The sequence below is a fragment of the Pleurodeles waltl genome, chromosome 2_1, assembly GCF_031143425.1.
Source record: "Pleurodeles waltl isolate 20211129_DDA chromosome 2_1, aPleWal1.hap1.20221129, whole genome shotgun sequence".
NCBI lineage: Eukaryota > Metazoa > Chordata > Amphibia > Caudata > Salamandridae > Pleurodeles > Pleurodeles waltl.
Window position 1 is genome coordinate 203,202,822 of NC_090438.1, and position 23,066 is coordinate 203,225,887.

Genomic DNA, 23,066 nt, shown 5'->3' on the forward strand with positions numbered 1-23,066 from the left:
TGATATCCAAACTGGGAGGATGTGTCAAAAGGCAAGGGACTCCAAAAAACTCTTCAAAACCCACACCCCAACCCAACTTCTAATAATCACACTGTGGATACTTTTAAACATTATTAAGGCATGCCTGACCAGAACAGAATGTTTGGCGTCATCTATTTGATTGCATTTTCAAAACAATAAAAATCTTAACTGCAAGTTTAGATAAATCTAGAGATATTTCAACATTGCCAGTTCAATAGAATACTTTTAAAAATTTTGGAAGGGGGCAGATGATTTTTTTTTACTGGAGGGGCAAGGCATTAATAAATTGTATGGCCATTTGTCTATGGTGTCAACATGAATCTAAGAAATCCTGCAATGTTCACTAAAGCACCAACCAATCAACCATTTGCATTCGTCTTGTAGACAATGGAACTAAAACAAGTGTTACATATTCCCTTCTACGGGAATCATCCACATTCCATTCACTCCCTGCCTTCCCTTTTATTTTATGGTCTTTTTTATCCTAGCCAGGCCAGTAATTCTACAACACTACACTGAGCGCACTTTGGGGCATACTTGCAAGCCCCTTGCGCCTCCTGTGCCAGGCATAATGTATGCATGGGAACGTTCCCCATTTAGGAGGCCCAGTAAAATGGTGCAGTGAAATCTACATGATTTCACTGTTCCCATCTTTAGCATCATAAAGTGACACTCCCATTGTATTCAATGGGTCTCCCTTGACTTTGGTGGATTAGTGCCATAATTTTTGGCACTAATCCACCAAAGTGCCACAATATCTCCAAAGGTTTGACGCTATTGACCTAATGTGCGCCATGGTGCACCATATTGTAAATATGGCGCACACATGTCGTCGTTAGGGGGGCGCAATGAGGCGCAAGAAAAGTGGCACATCATCTATGGTGTATGAGTTTCTTGTAACTATGCCCCTATATTCATTAAGCAAGAGGTATTGCATATTTCCTAATCTATACTTAAGTTCAGTGTTCCGGCTCTTATAGTAGCAGGCTACTACAAAGCAGGCCTCCACAGGAAACATCCAAGTATGTGCAATATCACTGAGGATGCAATGCTGTCCCCTGCTCGTCTCAGGCGGAACATACTGAGATTTAGTTAACAAACAAAAAAACTGAAAAAACACACAGAAACACTCAAGGTAATTTTAATAAATGGCAACAGAACTTAAAAGGAGATGAATGAGTAACAAGCTGAACTGCATTAGCATATCATGGAACTAAGGATAACAATGGTAAATGGTAACCATATAAAATGGTAAGGAATTTGGAAACGGGTTGGAAATGTTGATGGACATAAAAGGATAGATTAAAGAGAAGAGGAAACTGGGTTATGGGTTACAGGGTGTAGAATCCCCTGTAAAAAAAACCTGACTAAACATTATAAGGGAGTATATTATTTTCAACTGTGAAACTAGAACCTCAGCAATTACCCTACCTTTCTGACTTCACCAAATTATATAATTTGAAGTAAATGATTCTAATTTTCTACACCTCTGATCCCTAACCTTCCAATATTGAGAGCAAATGTTCTGCCTTGTGTAAAAAAGTGCTAATTCATATTTAAAACTATAAGTTGTTCAAAATACGTCCAGAATGTCTTTATTAGACTCCTATTATGTTTTCTGATGAGCATTCACTTTCAATGCGCAGATGCATGTCTACTAAAGACCCATATTTTAAAAGTTTCTAAAATAATTAAAAGAAAGATCCTTGTTTTATAACCACCTCTCAGCTCCCACAGTTGGGCACAAGCTGTGGATGTATCTGGGAAATGTTGTTTTCCCCCTGATGGCATCAACTTGTAGACAAAAGCAATGATGGAATAAGGACAATGGCGTAAGCCTTGAAACTAAGCCATTCATGGGTGGATTATCGGGGGTCAATAATATTATTCCCAGTCCAAGACGTAAAATTCTGCTTGGATTCATTCTTTGCTGTGGTGGGGTGATGCATATATGCGGACTGTGCTCTTTTAAAATGGCACACTAGCATAGTACGCTAACAGCTGGATACTTACCACTAAACTGAGAACTTCAGAAAAAAATTAAAAAAGCCAAAGACTTGAAGTTTACCAGACTTTTTGATTTGCCAATGCTTGTTTCATAATGGTTTGGTAAAACCTATTGTTGACTGAGCTGCAGACCCTTGCCAATATTGATATTAAAACAAATGTTGCCTAAAAGCAAAAAATCTTTTCTGGGCCTCACAAAGTACACTCTGCCCTAGTAGCCTCTGGCACTGAAGTCAACTACTTTGTGTGCAGATGTGCTCTTTGTAAAAGAACAGAATGTTTTCATTCACACTGAAATTAGCTAATGCCCCAAACTGTTTCCTGTAGTAGGTGGAAGAAAATTGTGAATGACACACTGACAGCCCAATGGATGAAGAGGGTTGACTGAAAGTCGCTCTATGCAAGTATATTATGTATGATTGTAGTAAAATCAAAGGGTCCTGGCTAATGCCAAATCTCAAAACGGAAGCTGAACCCTTTCCTCATACTTCCGTATCACCATTTTCTGAAATCTGAGTGAGGGATGCATATATTTAACATTGGCTGCAGGGAAATGCCACCTTCTCTTCAGTCTCTGCCTTCTCTCCAGACACACACGGTGCACTCGTAGTGCTGACAATGGAGAGGATGTGCCGCTCCCAGCACCAGAACAAAAACCTAAGAGAGCAACAGGTGGATGCCTGGTGAAAAGACACAAGGCATACTGAAAAGAATAGAGTGGTCCCTAAGGTGGCTCTCAACCATCTGCAAAGGTGAGAAGATCCTTCTCAAGATCCCGGGGAAATAAAAAAAGGTAGGAGGAATTGCGCCAGTATTGAAATTTTCCCCATTTTCTGTGGGCGTTCTGCAATAATCATTTAAAATTGTGGTGGTTTGAACACCCATCTCATCTCCCGCTGTTTGAAGGGCAGGACTCCATTCGTCATTACATCCACCATCCTTAAGAACTATGGGCTGTCAAATTTAGAGATGACCGGTCACCTCTATGCACTGAAAGGAACTGCCATCACAGCGGTTCCTTTCAATGTACAAAAGAATTGGTGGAAGGCCACTGTCAGTTTTGACAGCTGTTCATCAAACTTTTAACTTTTTTTGTTTTTTTAGGAACTCTCAAAGCGGGAGTTTATTCTATAATTATTTAAATATAGCACTTTTTAATTAATTGCTGTGCTCAAGCCTACATGTGTAGGAGATTCATGTCCACTGTTTTATGTAAATCATTGGAACATTTGTGTTATAGTGAGCTGTTTATAAATCTGGCAGAATATACCAAACTGGACTGTGCTCTTTACCTCTGGATTTACCTAACGCCCCAACAAGTAGTCCTTGAAACTAATCCCATTGAACCAAACAGTTTTCCATCCCTCTTCAACTACCACTGACAACTTGGTAACACTATCAATACTGGCGAAAAAGTATACAAAAAAGAAAATAGCCTTTGTACTCTTGCTTTGGGGACCTCTCCAAAGCTTTCAACTCTGTGGAACGGCACAGATTATGGAAAAAATTAGCAGATCTCAATATTCCACCAAACGTGATAAAAGGAATACAGCTTTTATTTTCTGACAACTGGGCTAGGGTAAAAGTTGGCTGCAATGGAGGAGTCTCTGCCAAAATTCCGATAGGGAGAGGAGTAAAGCAAGGCTGCGTCCTATCCCTGATGCTTTTCAATGTATACCTTGATGACCTTTGTGCACATTTGAACTCTGTTGGTTCCCATCCCCCCAAATTAGGTTCCCAACTTCTAACTGCACTGCTCTATGCAGATAACATCGTCCTCTTGAGCCTGTCAGGCCTGCAAAAACTGCTAAACAGCCTGGATCAGTATTGCAAATACAACATGTTGCTGGTAAACTCAGAAAAAACCAAGGCAGTCATCTTCGGCAAGCTCATAATAAAGAAAAAGCAGTGGCTATGTGGAAACCAGCTTGGTGACAGAAGTAATAGCTACAAATATTTGGGAATCTGGTTACAGGAAAAGTGGTCTCACCGCTTGCATTTAAACACCCTGAAAGCCAGAGTGGCAGCACAACTAGCAGAGCTTCAAAAACTAGCCACGAATCTGCAAAGTCCTACCTAGAGGCTGCTCCTCACTGTGATCAGAGCAAAGTTCCTGCCTTCCCTGACATACGACTTAGAAAGTTATCCTGGCAAGTTTAATGATTTCCTGACCATCGCTCAGAGTAAAGTTTTCCAACTTCTCTACTGCATACCACACAGGTCCTCACCAGCGCAAATCAGACTAGAATTCAGGCTACAAGACCAAGCCCTGGTACAGAATGGAGTCATCCTTAAATTTGCTTCCCTACTAACACAAGCGCCACCAAACACACTAAAAGCTCCAATCGGGAAGGAATCCGTCCTGAACTTGCAGGTCGACTCAAATTCTTGGTATGGCAAAACCACCTTAGCAATCAAGCAACTTCAGGCAGAAGAGTTGTGGCAAAAGTCCTTACCACATATTACCTTTAAGAAGCTAATAAATAAGCAAATCAAACATCTATCATGGAGCAAGGACAAAGGCAAATTCAGGTCACGTTCCCACTTATGGATGACTATAAACAAGTATAAGGAACCGATAGCACAGGCATACATGGGAGAAACACTAAAACAATTCCTGAAAGTAAAGGTACTGCACGCCAGGCTGCGTATCCTCCCCTCACTGGACATTATCCCAAAATGGCTCAAACCCTCATAACCTGGAAATGCAGGCTATGTGCATATCATCAGGAAGATATTCCACACCTGCACTGTCACCCTGGCGCAAACTGTACCTTAAAAATATATTCTATGCAAACAGCATTTGATCATGCCAACAAGCCATCCTATTTTGCCTCAAAGAACTGACACCTCCGAACATGTCAGGTGTAGCAAAGTTCATATTAAAAGCAGATCTCCTGTTAAAACACGTGCCAACAATCGCTGAATGCTGAGGAAGATATTCAACCCAGGACTAAACAATCTTCCTTTAATTACTCTCTCACTCAGCCCAGACGCAGAACATTACGGACAGCACGGCGGGCGATCATCACCCCTGACGAAACAGACATTCTTTCAAGCAGACACCCTACAACTGGGCAAGGAACCGTTGTGTTTACTCACTGTAATCTAGCAATCCCGCATGGTTTCTGGCCTACTAATTGCATCATTTATGTATATTTCTGACTGCAATGATTTTATCAATTATGCAACAAAGCTATATCTATCTTTAAAAAGTACTGATGGGGATATTCTAAAATGGTTCACTTATTAGCAGTGTGATTTTACAAATATTTTGCATTAATACAATATGTACATCAAATCTGAGTAAGTGAATAGTTCATTAGGAGTTTATTGATATTATTCAAATGCATTCAGGAGTCTCCAATTCTTCCTTGCGTTCCTCCTAGTGGCCATAGTGAGTAGGCTATAAACTCTATGCGCTTTGATGATCATGATAGGATTATAACTTCAAGCTTTTTATGATGATTATGAGAGTAAATGGTATCAGGATTCTGAATATATTGAGAAATAGCCACCTTAGCATTAACATCTTCTGAATGGAACTTCGATTTTACGGTGACATTTTTATTATAGGAACAAATGTTTGCACTGATGATAAATGTTGCTTTTTATTTATTTTTCTTATATTTGAACAATGAACAATATTTTAGAAATTGTATTTTATTTAAATTTCAATGTGACCGCAATTGTTCTTTTCATATATATTGTAATGATTTTTATTGCTCAAACAATAAAGTTATTGATTGTACTGGTAAAAAAAAAGTAGTCCGTCCTCATTTTATGAAATGTAAATATTCCACAAGTGGCAAAGTCATGCGACAAGTTCCTATAAAAATTGTAAAGAGCGCCAAAGGTGTTCTGAATTTGTTTAACTAAACATAGTCTGTAAATCTCTGCACAAATACTGAACTGACAGCATCCCCAGGGGATCACCAGGTCTGTGTAGGAAAGCACTAGATGACACCTGCCGGACCAGGAGCACCCGGGCCTAGGTGCGCTCCCACACTGGCACGAAGTTGGCCAATGCAGGTGCCTTTCATTACGCCTTGGCTCTGATGCGTGCAGCACGTGCCCCCTAGAGTCCCAGGCCTCTCCTGCGCCGTCATTTCTTGTCCCCTGCTACCAATTAGCAATCCTCAACCACACCCTGGTTGTTGGTTGCTGGGGGGACAAGACCTCATCTTGTGAGAGAAAGGGAAAGGAGCTCTTCTGTGGCTTCCTGTTCAGTCTGCACAGTTATGGTGGCTCTGGGCACCTGCTTACAGAGTGAATGCTTTTGGGTGGGGTGTTCAATGTGCTGAAAAGCACACCCTATATACAGCTGACATATGAATTAACTAGAGAACCAGATATTAATATAATCTATCCATGTGCGATAACTGTTTCATTTTAATTTAATTTTCATTTTAAACTGCTAGTCTACTCAAAGCGTTCAGCTTTCTGTGAACATGAGAACAGCACAATGAGATGTGAGGCATCCCTGAACCAGATCCAACATATGAAGCAAGAGAAGCCAACACACTGCACAAATCGTAACCACCTTCCATCATAGAGGTCTTAAGCAAAGACACTGTAGTTAACAAACTATAGTCTTAATCACTCACATCTGCCTAGAGGATCGATTAATAATATTTTAAGTCTTCAAAATCCTATATCCTTCTACTTACTCAAACTATTGTGCTCATCTCTCTTAATGACTATACGTTAATCTAGTGTATTCTCACAGCCTCTGTCTTTCGTTCTAGTTTCGTATATTTATACCCAGTTTCTGTGTGTTACTTCATCACTCCATCTACCATCAGTGTCTATCAACAATGCACACCACATCTGGAGTGTCTATCGAAGCCCCAGCTGCGTCTCTATGCGGTATCTTTGCAGCTACATATTACCATAACTGTATTTCTAACATTAACATATTTCTCTTCGACTGAAAAAATATCTGTCTATCCACTGGTCATTTAATCTATTCTCCTTGGCCAGGGCACCGAACCATCCTATGTGTCTAAATGATGTAACGCCTCTAACAGCCTATTTAATACATCTTCTTGAACACCAGTGGATAATTGTCACGCCTGTTATTTACAGTGCTTAATAGTGTAGTATTACCTATTATATCAAATGTGTTATTTCCTGTTACATAACTAATGTGTTTACTCAGTTGACCAGACTGTTTTACGTCAATAATTATTACAATAATCAAATCTATGGAATGATCCCACCCAGCTGCGTCCATTTGTCCACCCCAATAAACATAATAGCACTTCCTGCCTGTACCCCGAATCACTCGCCCATCCTTTATCTACCCTTCCATCCAACCCGCCAATCAACGTTAGTTATTTACTCTTGTTATGTATTCGAATCATCAATCTATTCATTCGTCTATAGTGGCTACACATTTATTCCTGCTGAGTATTAGCTACTATGTCTAGCTGTTCTACGAATGCAGCAAAACATTCTGTTGAGGCTGGCAGTGGGTTTGGTAAATATCTGCTCATGGTTGCTGGTTATTGTATCTGGTGTTATCAACTGTTTTACGTGGACAGTCTAAACAATTACTGTGTTCGAATGTGTACCTGGGCAATGTATCCCTACAGCTGTTGCAACCACGTAAGTATTACTCTGTGCTTCTAGCAGTCTACTATCTATCTACATATCAATCTATCTATCTTTTGATTAACTATCCCTTGATCCATCAATGTATCCAATCAGCCATCCACCAACCCCAAACCATAAACCCATGGATAACCAATATGTTGAAGGTTCTGTAAAGGTGCTCCATGTAGCTACATTTTAAGCTTTGCATTATCTACCCAGTGCTTATTGTTTCCGGTGCTGAGCACCAGCACTTATTTTTGAGGGACGGCACTTATTCTTCTGCCTCAAGCATTTGCTGCAAACAAAAGACATGTGGGAAAGACGGGGAAGAGAAAAACGAAAAAGTGTCACAAAGGGAGAAAGCAGAAAGCTGCAAGAGCGAGCTGAAGGGCAGGGAGTGGAGTTCAATGGATTGAAGAGGCCTGGGATGTCTTCAGGATTGCTCTGCCTCAGTATTCCGTGCACGCACATTTAAATGCAGCAGGCGCATGTTTAAGAGGAGGGCTTTGGGCACCGCCACGTTCTTATTTACAAATTAAGCACTGTGTCTACCAATCCGGCCCACCCATTCGCCCCGATATCTAAACAACTATTTAAGTCATTTATGAGTCCGGAAATTTGGTGTGAGTATCTATTTAACTTTTTACATTCTCCATTCTCCAACTCATCCATCCTTTGATCATCCACCCACCTATCATGTTGCTTTATAACTGCAGTCAACCCATGCAATGAATAGATTCATCCTTGCGTACTTAGTTCATCTTCCATTATTTAAGTCCTCAAGAAGTTAACAACAAAAACATTCACTTTAGTTACAAAATATAAAATGGTAACAATGCAAAATGTTAGTCCTTCAGACTACGCATTTTACAGTTTTGTGTGTATTTCTACATATTCGATTTTCAGATGGACTTTCTGCATCCCAGTGCACCCACAGTGCACATCGCCCTAGCTATACCTGCATAATCTCTGCAGAAAAGCAGTGGGCACACTGATCTATTGCTTTATAGGCTCAAAGGCTGTAAGAAGGCCTGCCATGGAAACATATGCGTTGTTCCTCGCTCTGTGGCTTCAGGCTGGCTGTCGCACTAGTGTGGGGACGTCGCTGTCAGCAGCCCTGGGATCAGCATTAGGCCAGCAGGTATTGCAGTCCCAGCAGCAACACACAATCTGGGTCTCCCCGTGTTAAACAGATCAAGCATCAGTGTAGGAATCAGTGACACACAGTGTCTTACGTTCTAAAAGGCTACGATTTTATGACATCTTTCAGTGTTCCTAGGCTGTTTTGCTACAGGTAAGCATTGAAAATAAGTTTTCCCTGAGGATTCTGGATTTCATTAATTAGGATCTCGTAAAAGTGTTTTTTTTTTGCCCGATTCCTATCGAAGCACTGCTGCCACCACACCTAGTGACAACATCCTGGTAATTTACAATGTGTTCAGTGAGTGATGCTCACGTCCATAGCAACTGAGAAAAGCGAAGCACAGATCGAACCTGCAACAGCTGCCGCCTCATAATTTGCTCCTTCAGGATGGCGTTCCTCATGAATCCATTAGCTGTGGGCGGTGCGGACACGGAGCCTGCAGTTGGTATGGAGCCGGGTTCATGCAGTCTGGGAACGAGTCCAGGATTCTGCTCCTGCCAAGAAAAGAGCAGAAAAAATATATATATATATTTATATAATTCTGAGTAGGAAGATTACTAAACAGCAGTTTTCAGCTGCGAGCAAACTTGACCCTCTCCGCTGTTCCAGGGCAGCCTTCCCTCCCTCTTCCCACCACACCCTGGACTTTGCTTTGTTGAGGAGGGTACATCAAATTGAAACTTTTTTTGGGTTGGCTCGGCTGGCAAGCGCTCAATGTCTCCAGCACCAAGGAGGGAACGTCAACAAGAAACGGAAAGTGTGTGCTTATCTAACACAAGGGCGTGGCTCTTCTTGTAGGCTGATGAAGCAGGTTAAGTCAGCATTCTTTCAGCTCCAGAACTTGTCTGTTTTTTCTTTTTCGTGCATACCCTCAATTATTGGACTAAAAGCAAAAACACACACAGTAACCACGCTGAAAAACATTAAGACCCAGCACGCCAAGAATGAGCCAACAGGGCACTGAGTGGGGAGGCCGACGAGGGCGGGTTAGAAACAACAGCTGAGGAGTGAGACACCAAGATTGCAAACTATAACAATGAGGCTCCGGACTGGAAAGGAACAGGTTTATTGTCATGTACACAAACAGGTCAAAATGGAATGCCTTCAAATCAAACCACAAGTTTGGACTTCATGCAGTGCTTAATTTGAGCCGGTGTTTTCTGGTGCTGGGCTCCAGCACTTAGTTGTTGGCACTTATGACAGCTGCCACATGGTGGCGCTGTGTATGTAATTTAGAGATAAGAAGAACAACAGTTGTTTATTGATTCAATATACATTTTGAGGGGCTCAAACAGTGAATTGTCACACTTGCACCAGTGTGATGGATAATAGTTGTGTAGGTTCTGTCTTTGGCAATAGGTGGTGCAAGCTGATGTGGCCCCTGACAAGGGCCCTTCACTCGTTTTTTTTTTACAAATTAAACACAGACTTCATGGACTTAAGTATGAGGATTCTAGGTTTAAGGCATGCAGAGTATGAGGCAATCTGATGGGGTGGTGGCTAAAGGCCCAGGTGAATTTGAGACAACGGAGAATTATTATTGTAGAAAAGATGACAGCCTTCTACAATAATGAGGTTAGTCACTGGAAAAATGCCAGTGGGTATTCCATCAAACACAATGTTGAACATGTTTTTTATTAAAAAAAATTCAAAAAATATATTATGATGGAAGGTTCATTAGTGAGAAAATTAGCTTTTTTAATTGGATGACACTTATAAAGAGCAGTCGTGTCTGAAATAAGGTGCTGGAGCTATTAAATAGTGTAAGTAGGAAGTCCATCATTCAGCTGCCCCTATATGTTTGCTCTGGGCAGCTGGTGGTTTTGACCTCTGGAGTCGCTGAGGCGTGCTGCCGCGTTACTTCAGCTACATGTGCCTGAAGTGCAAGTGACAACGATTTCATAATAAAGTAACCACACCACCCCTTTGAAAAATCAACTACATATGTCAACAAATGGTTCGAGCAGTTGTACGAAAGTGCAGTTATGGGGTACACGAATTAAGGAAAGCTTTTCCCATGTGCATGTAAGAATATAACATGTGCCTTAGACAATGTATTACCCCTAGAGCCACACTGCTAAGTCTGCATTGGATGTAAAACAGGGAGTTAAACCCTTTTGGCTCACTTTTGAAGAACTAGCATTGGCAAAGCCAATGGGTATGGTGTTGGCTGCGGGCCGTTCAGCTTTGGCAATACTTCTTTTGTTTTGTCGTGATTTTTATTTAACTACATTGTTATTGGTGGTGGAGTTGTTGAGCACTCACAAATGTTAAAAGAACAAAAAGAACAATTGGCTAAAGCCAAAAATATTGTTTTTTTGTCTTAACAAGCATATATTTCAATAGCAGCCTACGGTATCAGCTGCTTTGTGGAGGGATGTACCTCTTGTGAAAGAGCAGAACGTTGTCAGTCAAAATGAAATTAGCCAATGACTAAATTGGGCTCACTCATTGCCCCATGCTAAGTGTTTCAGTGGGCGGGGAAAATGTGAATGACAACAATAGACAAATGGAGAAAGAGAGCTGGCTGAAACCCACTATAAATATACTTTAAATATAATTATAGTTAAATAAAAAGACCTAGGCTAGCACCAGACCTAAAAATACTATCAACCCTAAAATTGCAGCATGTAGACAATGAAATGTAGAACATTAAAATCGAACGATTAGATGTTGGTGATCTATAGCATTTTATTCCATGTAGAGCTAAGGCTCCGCTGAAAGTTTTAAAACTGCAAGGTCGGCCATCACACCTAGTCCCCTGGACTGAGAGAGTCAGCAACTGCAATTGAAGAGAACCCCACAAACTGACCCAGAAAAGGAAGGAAAATTGAGAAATTGCACACCACAGTTTTCTGCTCCCACTTATTTTAAGAGATGCAACCATCCCCAGACTTGGGGCTTGGCACAGATAGGTGTCTGGGAGGGGTTCTCTTTGTTCCTTGTTGAGACTAACTAGGCTGGATTGGGTTGGGGTTTGGGCATGGGGGGATAGGGGAGGGAATGAGCACTATGATACTTTGAAAGGAATTGAAGAGGAGCTGAAGCATACTGCTGCATATGATTTGGGGCAAAGCCTAGGAAATTTCGTGAGGCAACCGTAACCAAAACAGTGGACCAGTTACATACTCCAACGTTTCTTCCCGCCAGATACAGTGACACTTCTCCCTTGTGCCTGTAGAGCGTAGAAGGCCATATTAATAGAGTAAACTGGTGGTGTTCCTGAAGAATCCCTTGGCCATAGGGAAAAACATATTTTGCAGAGGGCTGTGTTCTAAGAAACCCCGGGAAACTGAAAATCATGGAATGATGCCTAAGTAACAATTGATGAAGTATTTTACACCTTCGTTTAAAGTACTTTAAAAATATATATATATTGTGGGACATAATATTGAGACAAGTACATGGTCTTTTTCTTGTAAATAATGCTGACATAAAAAATATAGTATATTAAAATATTGAGGTGTTTACGTAGTGTTCACTAATATGGTAAACTGACTGTGTTTGGTTATAATTATAGATACATGTGTTTAGTTTTTAGTAATAAACTTTCAAAAATCATGATAATGTTTTGTGGGTTCTTTTGAGGGTCTGGGTGGGTACTGTTTTTGATGTAAATCGTAATAATTAAATTAATGTTCTGTTTATGGCTGAACATTTTGGAGCTTGGGAAAACAACGAAACAGGTGGGAAGTTAAGCAAGTGAAAAGAGAAAAGCAGGTGAAAAGTACATGGAAAAAAGTGCACTGCAAAAGGCTCGGGATCTGGGAATCGCATTAGGGAAAGGGTCCAGTATTCCTCCTGGAACTCACTTGAAATTAACTGGTCGATAATTGGTAATGCGTCTTCCCCTGAGAAACAAAGAAAGGACCCACTTTCGAGTTTAAAAGGCCCCGAGCCGCTTAACAAAAACCACGTTTGGAATTTTATACGAATTGTTATTATTGGCAGAAACGGGCCCCCCTACGCTAGATGAAGCCATCGCTAACTAGGCCACGCTTCCTTTGTTTTCAGAGTGGAAGTCCACTTCCTGTAATTCGGAATCAATGTTATCAGAAGATAAGTATTAAGAAAAGGCTGCCCAGCTTTTGACATCTGACAACTGGAATCGTGTAGGAACAGAGCAAACAGGAAACAGTCAGTGCTGTTTGGCGACTGAGAGGAAATGGGAAATGGTTGGCGGGAGAGAGGCAATGAGAAGGGAAGGTTTAGCGGAGACGGAGAGGTGAATTAAGCGCTATTACACACATCAGTGGATATGTGCTTAGATGCCTTGGCGGGTACCCCTGTACCTGCCTGGTTGATGGTGCTTTAAAATGTTTTGTACTGATGCACACTCGCGCAGTAATAAAAAAATAACCTTATGTCGACTTAGGGTTTTCCTTTCATGTCAGATTTTATTTATTATCCAACTGACCAAATAGTGCCCATTGCCTCTGGGGGAGGAGGAGGAGGCGCATCCAGACAAAAAAAACTGTAATGCCCTTTCCTCCCAAAAAATAAATGCTCACAGTCAAGCCGGTTCCATTCCAACAGTCTTCGCTGCATGCCTAGAGGGACGCTGTGTTCACTGAAGCAAGTAATATTAATACAAAGGCAGGCTCTGTAATGACAAGAGGGCAGGCGCGTGTGCAAGGCACCACGAGCCCTGTTACCCATCATCCCGCGCCTCATATCTGTTTGCTCTGAAGTTCCTCTGCAGAGGAAAGCCTCGCGCTAACTAAACCTCCCGCCCACATCCTGTTCATTGTTAGTACTGCGCGTAAAAATGTCACCCCCCCCCTGTGAGGCAACACTGGGAACGGCCAGTCCGCTTCAGAGAGAAACCAAATAGGACTCCTCATAAAATAAATTAAAAAAATACCAGAAATAGCAGAAATAGCACTCGGAGGCAGATTACCTATGTGGAAATCCAGTGAGTTACATTGCCCCAACCCTACTGGAGTTTTAGAAGGAGTGGCCTGATTCCATGATGCCACATCTCCCATTCCAAAATGCACCTGTCAATCTCTGAATATTGTATCTCACTTACGAATGACTCAGCCCCGTTCCCTGATCCTAGCTTTCAAGAGGCATTGGCCTGTTGGGAATGTTACTGTGTTCCCAGTAGGATTCAGTGACCAGGCTGTCGTTTTCGTAGAATTGTTTATGAATTTAATTCACTTGCCACATATTCCGCCACCTGCTTCATAATTAGAAAAACACTAGCTCAAATAGATCAAAAGTTACTTTAAAAAGAGTGCCACTGGTGGTGTCGCGCAGTACCACGCCCTTTGCAACTAGATTCTGATCACCTTTTTTTTTTTGCCGGATTCAAGTGTTACACTTATGTCCAGTCAGTATTAAAGCGTGCTAAAGCGACAAAAGATCAAAATAATACTGCCGTAGAATGTGCCAAATTATGCTGCACGATTTGCCTTTTCTTTGCGCACAATTTAGTCAGTTCTGCCACAATAAGTAGGCCCATATTTGCCGCACACTTCCAGCGGCTATGCCTATATTTAGCTGTATTTGCGGACTGCTGTAACTATGCCCAGACCTGCCAACTCACACGGTGCCACATTGTGTCACATAACTCCCTTCACACAGCCACCGGTGAGAAGCTGAAATCACACGGTGGCAGGGAAGACGAGCTAGAAACCACTGCACAGACTGGTTTCCAGCTCCTCGTCTGCGGCGTTTAACAGCCTAGAGGTGTGAAAAAACCCCGGGAAATGCGTGCAAGCTTCAAACTGGGAATTAACAGCATCAGGAAATATATGATTTTTCCTGCGAGGAGATTGTGGGTTAAAAGCCGCCTTCAGACTGGGGAAGGCAAGAACGATTGCCTGGAAGTCGTGACCTCGGCTATCTCGTAGCCACAACACGCAGGCTTCAGGGCCTTAAGGCAGAGTACCTTTTTTCACCGCCAGTGGGCAGTGGTGTATTCCTTTCTGTCGCAGCAGGGACGGCACCATGGGAGGCTCCGTTCTAAGAATATTTTTAGCCTGCGGTTTGAAAGGACATTGTTATCTCCATCTCGCAAAGGTTAATGAACTTGAAGTTTTTCCTTTTCGTCATTCCCAAGTCAAAATTGCTCTGGTTTCCATGCTGCTAAATCAAATATTAGCCTTAAAGAGCCCCAAACTGCTGCTGATATGACAAAACCGGCTCTTGGAACGACTGCAACTTATTAGTTGGGGCTGAAAGTTCAGGGCCTGGCTGCTCTGCCTGTGTTGTGCTCCCCCGGGGTAGGGGAGGCGCCATTAATCCCCGGGGTGCAGCTAAAATAACACAAGATGGCGGAGAATGACTTCAAAGGGGCACTTTTCAGCTCTGTGTACATTTCAAACACAAAAGGATTAAAGACAAGGAGAGAAAAAAAAAGAGAATTGAGTGGCAAAATAGTGTAGGGGGCGTTTTACATTGCCAACCCCTGAGTCATGATAAATTCCTATTGCTGGGCAAACTGTCAAGCAACAGTTTTCCGAGATGTGCTTTGGTTGTGCAATGATTTCTCTGGCTCACCCGAGTGTGTGAGGATGCAGTGAGTGTGTGATGATGCAGTTAGTGTGTGTGCGCGAGGTGGCAGACCACAACCACCTGGTTAATGCCAAATATTCAGGCCCCTCCTGACACCCCCATTTCCTGTAACACAACATCCCGCCCTTAAATAAATAGCGCCAACAAGCTCTCGCATAACACCCTCCCTCATCCACAGACGCCCTTTTCACACTCCAATTGGGAAGAACAATAAAATGTGATCTTCCTTGAACAACTTTGGAACTAGCTGAGTGCACTGCCAGGTAAGGTGCACCGGTGACATCCTTCCACGTCGAGAAAAGAGCATCCGCTGGTGCCTACATCTGGGGCAACCCCGCCAGAGAGCTGAGTGCGCTCTCCTCTCCTGCACGTTCCAGTAGGCGGGCCTGTCTACCCCTGTGCCTCGCGCACATCTAGCTCTAAGGTGCATGGAAGTGGATTCAGACATGTTCTTCATAATTAATGCATTTTCACAAGGGTCGATTTAATGCAGTGGCTGAACAGGGCAATATCTCCCTACTTCACTGTTTCTTCTTTAATGTTTTAAATAGTTTATCATTTTCCACAGCGATAGAGCAAACAGGTATGTAGTACAGATAAAAACAGAGCCTGGCTTACATTTCTAATATCCAAAGGAACAAAGACATGAGGCAAACTATTTGAGAAGACTTTAACTCAGTGCTTAATTTGAGCCGGTGGTTTCCTGCGCGGGGCACCGGCACATATTTTTGCGGGTCGGCACTTATTTTCTCTGCCATTTACTGCGAGCAAAAGACACGTGGGTAAAAGCGTCACAAAGGGAGAAAGCAGAAAGATGAAAGAATGAATTGAAGGGGCAGGGAGTGGCTGTAAATTGATTAAAGAGGTCCGAGATGGCTTCATGATTACGCTGCCTCAGTATTCCGTGCTCGCACATTTATTTGCAGCAGCCGCGTGTTTCAGAGGAGAGCTTTGGGCACCGGCACGTTCTTATTTACAAATTAAGCACTGTCTTTCATTTTCCATGCAAAAGGCGCACCACACCTCCACCCCTCCTCTCCCCCTTCCTTCAACACACACTCTCCAGCTGTTTATGCAACGCTATGTGTTTTTTCTGTAAGTGCGTCTGCCTCGCTGGACTTTGCACGCTCAGGAGAACGAAGACAGCAGCGCCTAGGAAACGGCGCGCCGGTCCTCCTGTGCCCAGCCAGCATGACTGGTTAACTTTTAAACAGGATTAATATATTGTCATGTGATGTCTCACCCCGAAGATTCTCCAAACTGCGATTCAGTAACACCTGCCTGGCTTACTGGAGGCTGCATACTCAGGATGGTAGCTCAGTGGGTTGAGTGCCACAGAAATCTGTCGTTACTCTGCAGGCCCCACATCTGAACCCCAACAGCATTTTAAAGCCATCCGAGGGCTATGAAATTAGTACCATTGATTAATGATATAGTCATGTTTAGTTGGCAAGACGACTCATTGACTTAAAGGCTCGCCACTGAGCCATGCAGCGTTTTGCAGGTTATTCATTCATATCCCGCCAAGACCGACTCTGCCTTATATTTTTAGGAGGTGCGTAAATTAAGGATTGAATTAATGGATTGAATAGCGATAACCTTTGTTATTTATTGCACTAAAACACACCAATCCGACATGGAGTGCTATATAAGAACAAGTGAAACCTTTGTTGTTTTAATCACGTTCTTACCAACTGAAAGAGCTTTAGAAGTAACATAAAATCAAGAAAAGGAGAGTCCAGCTGAGGAGATGTGCCATGATCTCCAGTGTTGACTAAAGGAATACCCATCTAGGCCTCAAGCCTGGGCTATCCAGTGTTCTGTGGCCAACAGGATATTGTCTAGAGTACCAATGATGAACCAAAACTTCTCAAGAGTTCTTTGGCCAGATGTTGTCCAAACTACCAATGATGAACCAAGGGTTATCAGGAGCTCTGTGGTCAGATACTGTTCAAAGTATCACTAATGAACCAAAGGTTATCAGGAGTTCTGTGGTTATATATTGTCTAAAGTACCAATGTTGTATCAAAGGTTATCAGGAGTTCTGTGGTCAGATACTGTCTAAAGTACCAATGATGAACCATAGGTCATCAGGAGTTCTGCGGGCAGATATTGTCAAAAGTACCAATGATGAACCAAAGGTTATCAGGAGTTTTGTGGCCAGTTATTTTCTAAAGTACCAATGATGAACTAAAGGTTATTAGAAGTGCTGTGGCAAGATATTGTCTAAAGTAACAATGATGAACCATAGGTTCTCAGGAGTTCTGTGGCCAGATATTTGACCAAAGTACCAATGATGAACCAACAGTTATCAGAAGTTTTGTGGCCGGATATTTCTTTAAAGTACCAATGTTGAACCATAGGTTATCAGGAGTTCTGCAGTCAGATATCTGTCCAAAGTACCAATGATGCCCAAAGGTCATCAGGACTTTTGTGGCCGGATTTTTGTCCAAAGTACCAATGATGAACCAAATGTTATGATATTGTGTAAAGTACCAATGAAGAACCAAATGTTATCAGGAGTTATGTTGCCAGATATTGTCTAAAGTACCAATGATGAACCAAAGGTTATCATGAGTTCTGTGGCCATACTGTCTAAAGTACCAATGCTGTACTAAAGGTTATCGGGAGTACTGTGGCCAGATATTGTCTAAGGTACCAATGATGAACCAAAGATTATCAGGGGTCCTGTGTGGCCAGATGTTTGTCTAAAGTACCAATGCCGTACCAAAGGTTATCAGGAGTTCTGTGGCCAGATGATGTCTAAAGTACCAATGATGAACCAAAGGTTATCAGGGTTTCTGTAGCCATACATGGTGTAAAATACCAATGATGAACCAAGGTTATCATGAGTTCCATGGACAGATATTTTGTAAAGTACCATATGAACCAAATGTTTTCAGGAGTTCTGTGGACAGATATTGCCTAAAGTACCAATGATTAAACAAAGGTTATCAGGAGTTCTGTGGCCATATTGTCTAAAGTACCAATGCCGTACCAAAGGTTATCAGGAGTACTGTGGCCAGATATTGTCTAATGTACCAATGATGAACCAAAGATTAACAGGGGTTCTGTGTGGCCAGATATTTGTCTAAAGTACCAATGCCATACCAACTGTTATCAGGAGTTCTGTGGTCGGATGTTGGCTAAAGTACCAATGATGAACTAAAGGTTATCAGGGTTTCTGTAGCAAGACATAGTGTAAAATGCCAATGATGAACCAAAGGTTATCAGGAGTTCTGTGGCCAGATATTGTCTAAAGTACTAATGATGAACTAAAGGTTATCAGGGGTTCTGTGGCCAGATATTTGTCATAAGTACCAATGTCGTACCAAAGGTTATCAGGAGTTCTGTGGACAGATATTGTCTAAAGTACCAATGATTAAACAAAGGTTATGAGGAGTTCTGAGGCCATACTGTCTAAAGTACCAATGTCGGACCAAAGGTTATCAGGAGTACTTTGACCAGATATTGTCTAAAGTACAAATGATAAATCAAAGATTATCAGGGGTTCTGTATGGCCAGATATTTGCCTAAAGTACCAATGCTGTACAAAGGTTATCAGGAGTTCTGTGGCCAGATGTTGTCTAAAGTAGCAATCATGAACCAAAGGTTATCATGGTTTCTGTAGCCAGACATAGTGTCAAATACAAATGATGAACCAAAGGTTATCAGGAGTTCTGTGGCAAGATATTGTGTAAAGTAGCAATGATGAACCAAAGGTTAGCAGGAGTTCTGTGGAAGATACTGTCGAAAGTACCAATGATGAACCAAAGGTTATCAGGGGTTTTGTGGCCAGATATTGTATAAAGTGCCAATGATGAACCAAAGGTGACCAGGGATTCTGTGACCAGATATTGTCTGAAGTAACAATATTGCACCAAAGGTTATCAGGAGGTATGTGGCCAGATATTGTCTAAAGTACCAATGATGAACCAAAGGTTATCAGGAGTTCTGTGGCAAGATATTGTGTAAGGTACCAATGATGAATCAAAGGATATCAGGAGTTCTGTGGCCGGATATTTCTTCAAAGTACCAATGTTGAACCATAGGTTATCAGGAGTTCTGCAGACAGATATATGTCCAAAGTACCAATGATGAACCAAAGGTTTTCAGGAGTTCTGTGATCGGATATTTGTCCAAAGTACCAATGATGAACCAAAGGTTATCAGGAGTTCTGTAGTCAGATATTGTCTAAAGTACCAATGTTGTACAAAGGTTATCAGGAGTTTTGTGGTGAGATACTTTCTAAAGTATCAGTGATGAACTATAGGTTATTAGAAGTTCTACGGCCAACAGAATATTGGCCAGCATACCAATGATAAATCATAGATTATCGGGACAACTGCAGCCATATAGAGAGAGCATCTTTAAGTTTGTTTAATAATAAACATTATTTCTCCATATTCAGTGAACTTATTTTGTAGGAGGTGCAGCCAAACTGATCAAGCTGCAAATATCATGCAATGTAAGTGACCAACTACAATATTTATTTAAAGTATATAATACTAATTGATGGTGAGAACTGGATGTCGAGTAAGTCACACAAATAAATAGCACTTACTTTATATTTCAGTATACGAACCTAGGGTCGAGTAACATTTCTATTTAATGTCCCAATTATCTGTTATCCTACGTTTCCCTATAAAACTTTATACTGAACATTTTATCCCCATAGTCTGTCTTCTCAATAATCCGCATTGGGACCTCCTTCTTCCACATGGTCCAACAAAGCTCGGCAATGCAGACTTGGAGATGTCAAATGGAGGGTCTCCCGACCGAGGAGATGTGTAAGCATTCTGAGATAGCCCTCCGGCCACTAAGATCATGCTCGCAGAAACGAATGGAAAGGGCTGTTACCCTACTGAGGAATGGGCATAACCGTAGTACTGACACCATCACTGGGTGAAGGAGACGCCGGTCTGTGATGAAAATCTCTGAAACAAGTTTGGAAGCCCCCAGAGCATCATACATGAGCGTGCAACTGTATCAGTGGCAGAATGCATGGAATACAAATGGCTGTAACACAATATTTTGGGGGTTCCAGCCAAGTTGTTAAAGTTATGCCGGCATGAACCAGGGAAGTAGGCGGAAGAAGAGACGTAATTAGTATAAGGGTAATACTTGATTGCAGCTTTGCTCGTTGACCTAGTAAAGCATAATATTCTGTCAGGCTTTCAAAATGACACAGGGATATGGAAATAACGACTTCTGAAATTCATTGCATGTACATTCACGTCATGCATGTTAATTGTGGATATTCTTAAAAACCTGACTGGGTTTTAATATTCGATGGGTTGACTAGTACTATCTGCAGTTTAAACAAAGTAATGGAAGGAGTGTTTAAAAAATCACAGCCACTGGAGATTGCTTAGCTCAGCATTCTATTCCATCTTTTTTCACCCACCAGAGAGATCACCCTTGGTCCTACTCCAGTAGGAGCGGTCCACTCTGAAATGCCAAGTCAGATCCTGCCAGACGTGAACACAAGCAACTCCAGGTCATTTTCAGCGTACTTAGGTCTCATTAGTGAGGTACACTTGAGCCCGGTGGCACAGTGTGCACTGACCAAATGCCTAACCCCATCTATCATATCAACCAACAACAAAATGATGGAAGGAATGTGTGAATTAATAACTAGTGATCACCTGAATCTGCATTCCAGTCCATTGTTTTCTCACAAGTGTCCCACTCTTGACAGACACCAGCCATTATGCAACTCAGCCACGGCCCTGCTCCAGTAGGAACAGTCCAGTCCGCACTGCCATACCAGGTTCCCTATAGAAAAGAACACACGCAACACCAGACCAGTTTTTCGCTTAGGAAGGTCTACGCAACACCAGACCAGTTTTTCGCTTAGGAAGGTCTACCCAACGCCAGACCAGGTTTTCGCTTAGGAAGGTCTACGCAACGCCAGACCAGTTTTTCGCTAAGGAAGGTCTACGCAACGCCAGACCAGTTTTTCGCTTAGGTAGGTCTCAATAGTTAAGTACAGCTTGAGTCCGGTGGCTGGAAACGTTACCGTTTTCTGTTGTATTTTTAAGGCTAAGACAGAGGACGGTGTTGTGCACATAGGAGACTCTAATAACTGCTTGAAGAAAAGCTGTTTGTATCATGGGATTGAGGCAGCTCTAGGATGACGTTTTCCACAGATATAGGTCAATATGTTCCTTGTTTTAACTTTCAGTTGCACTTCTAATGAATGTTAACAGGGACAACTGCTGTATCCCTCCTCCACTTCACATGTCTGCGTTACCTCAGGTGAGTAAGTGACTGTTGTCGGAATAGAATATGTTCAGAAAGCAGCCGGACCACTAACTGCCGAAAAAGATGAACAAAACAAAAACACACGACTAAGTAATTAGTATTTCCTATATCTACCTGCTGTGCCTCTTTTTAATGCGTTAAAGGCTACTGACGGCCGTGCCGCGTGATGTCCTGTTTGCTTACCGCCATGCGAGCCAAGAGGGTGAGCCGAGCGAGAGCCGCGCCAAAGGTCGGCTCTGGCCCCCAGTGCCATGCACAAGCCGAGCCCTGAAAACATCTGGGATTTAAATCATGCAACAAACATCACATGGGATTATGACAAGGTGTCTTCCACATGAAAGAAAGCGTGAGCGCTTCACTTTAGTACTGCAGATTAAATCAAACACGAGAGGTGTTTATACAGCGCACTTTCAGACCTCCAGTTTAAAGGTCCTCTCATAAAACGGACAAACGAGGAGGCTGGGTGAAATAAAGTACTTGCCGGGGATCACACGATGTGGTCAAGTAGGGGAGTCGGGATCAGTCCCCTATGTTTTTGTTTCAAACTGCAATTCGGCGACTATCAAAGGTTTAACTGTTGGCGTTTGAGATTAGAGCTGGGGTGTCAAGCAGAACCCACATATTTTTGGCAGTACTCATTGTGCAAACTTTGCCCCGGGACATAGGAGCGCCTCCCAACAAACAAGGGCTATGTTGCACGGTTTTCTTCAGCACAAGGGGATGTGCCAGAGTTCGCAGGATGCTGCGCCAGGCCGGGATTCGAACCTGGTTCCCTCTGTTAGTTGGCAACTGGAGCCCGTCTTGTGAAAGCTCAGCCTTTTCTGCTGTCTCTTTGAGTGAGTTACATGTTCAGAGCTGCAGCTTTACAGGCTCCGTGACATGCATACACGTGATGAAGAACAAAGAGAAATATAGAAAAATAAACAATCTGGGACAAGACAGATGGAAGAAAGGAGGTGCAGGTTGATTAACTGAATACAGGGGGGCGTGGGAGGAGGTACAGATAGCAAAATAAACTAGATGTAAAGAGGTAGACAAATGAAATGAGAGAAGTAACAATAGGCTGCCCTGAAAAGAAATGCAGACAAAGGAAGAAAGTAAAAACACAATACCAGAAAACTGTGTCACAAAAAGACCATATACAAATGGAGAAAACAAACAAAAAAATAAAAAATAAATGGAGGAGCACAATTTTCAGCAACGGTGGAGGGAAATAGATGGGACAATTACTAATGATCTAAGCATTTCGGGAACTGAATCGGGGTTTGATGATTTTAGTTAGGAGCAGAGGAGTTTGAGTGCTGAATGGTGTCTGTGAGTGGTGTTGGTGTAGGTTTGAGTCTTTTGTTGATTAGTCTGAGTTGAGCATGTCTCAAGTAGAGTTGGAGTGTTCATTTTTCTAGTTATAATTGAGTTGAAGTTGAACGCATACTATATTCAATCAAATACAGTTGGTTGCTGAGTGAAAACGATAGACGCACAGAGTGGTGCCACGCTGTGGGTTTTG

The 23,066-nt window shown here is 42.2% G+C and overlaps 1 protein-coding gene across 4 annotated transcripts in view; it reads right to left on the bottom strand.

Moving 5' to 3' along the window:
* MAMLD1 (mastermind like domain containing 1) overlaps window positions 1-23,066 on the bottom strand; it is a 245,932-nt gene that overhangs the window by 7,586 nt on the left and 215,280 nt on the right. For all 4 annotated transcript variants that reach the window (XM_069212410.1, XM_069212407.1, XM_069212411.1 and 1 more), the window contains one exon: window positions 9,121-9,264. In XM_069212410.1, coding sequence (XP_069068511.1) covers window positions 9,121-9,264 — 144 coding nt within the window. The remainder of the gene's footprint in view (window positions 1-9,120; window positions 9,265-23,066) is intronic.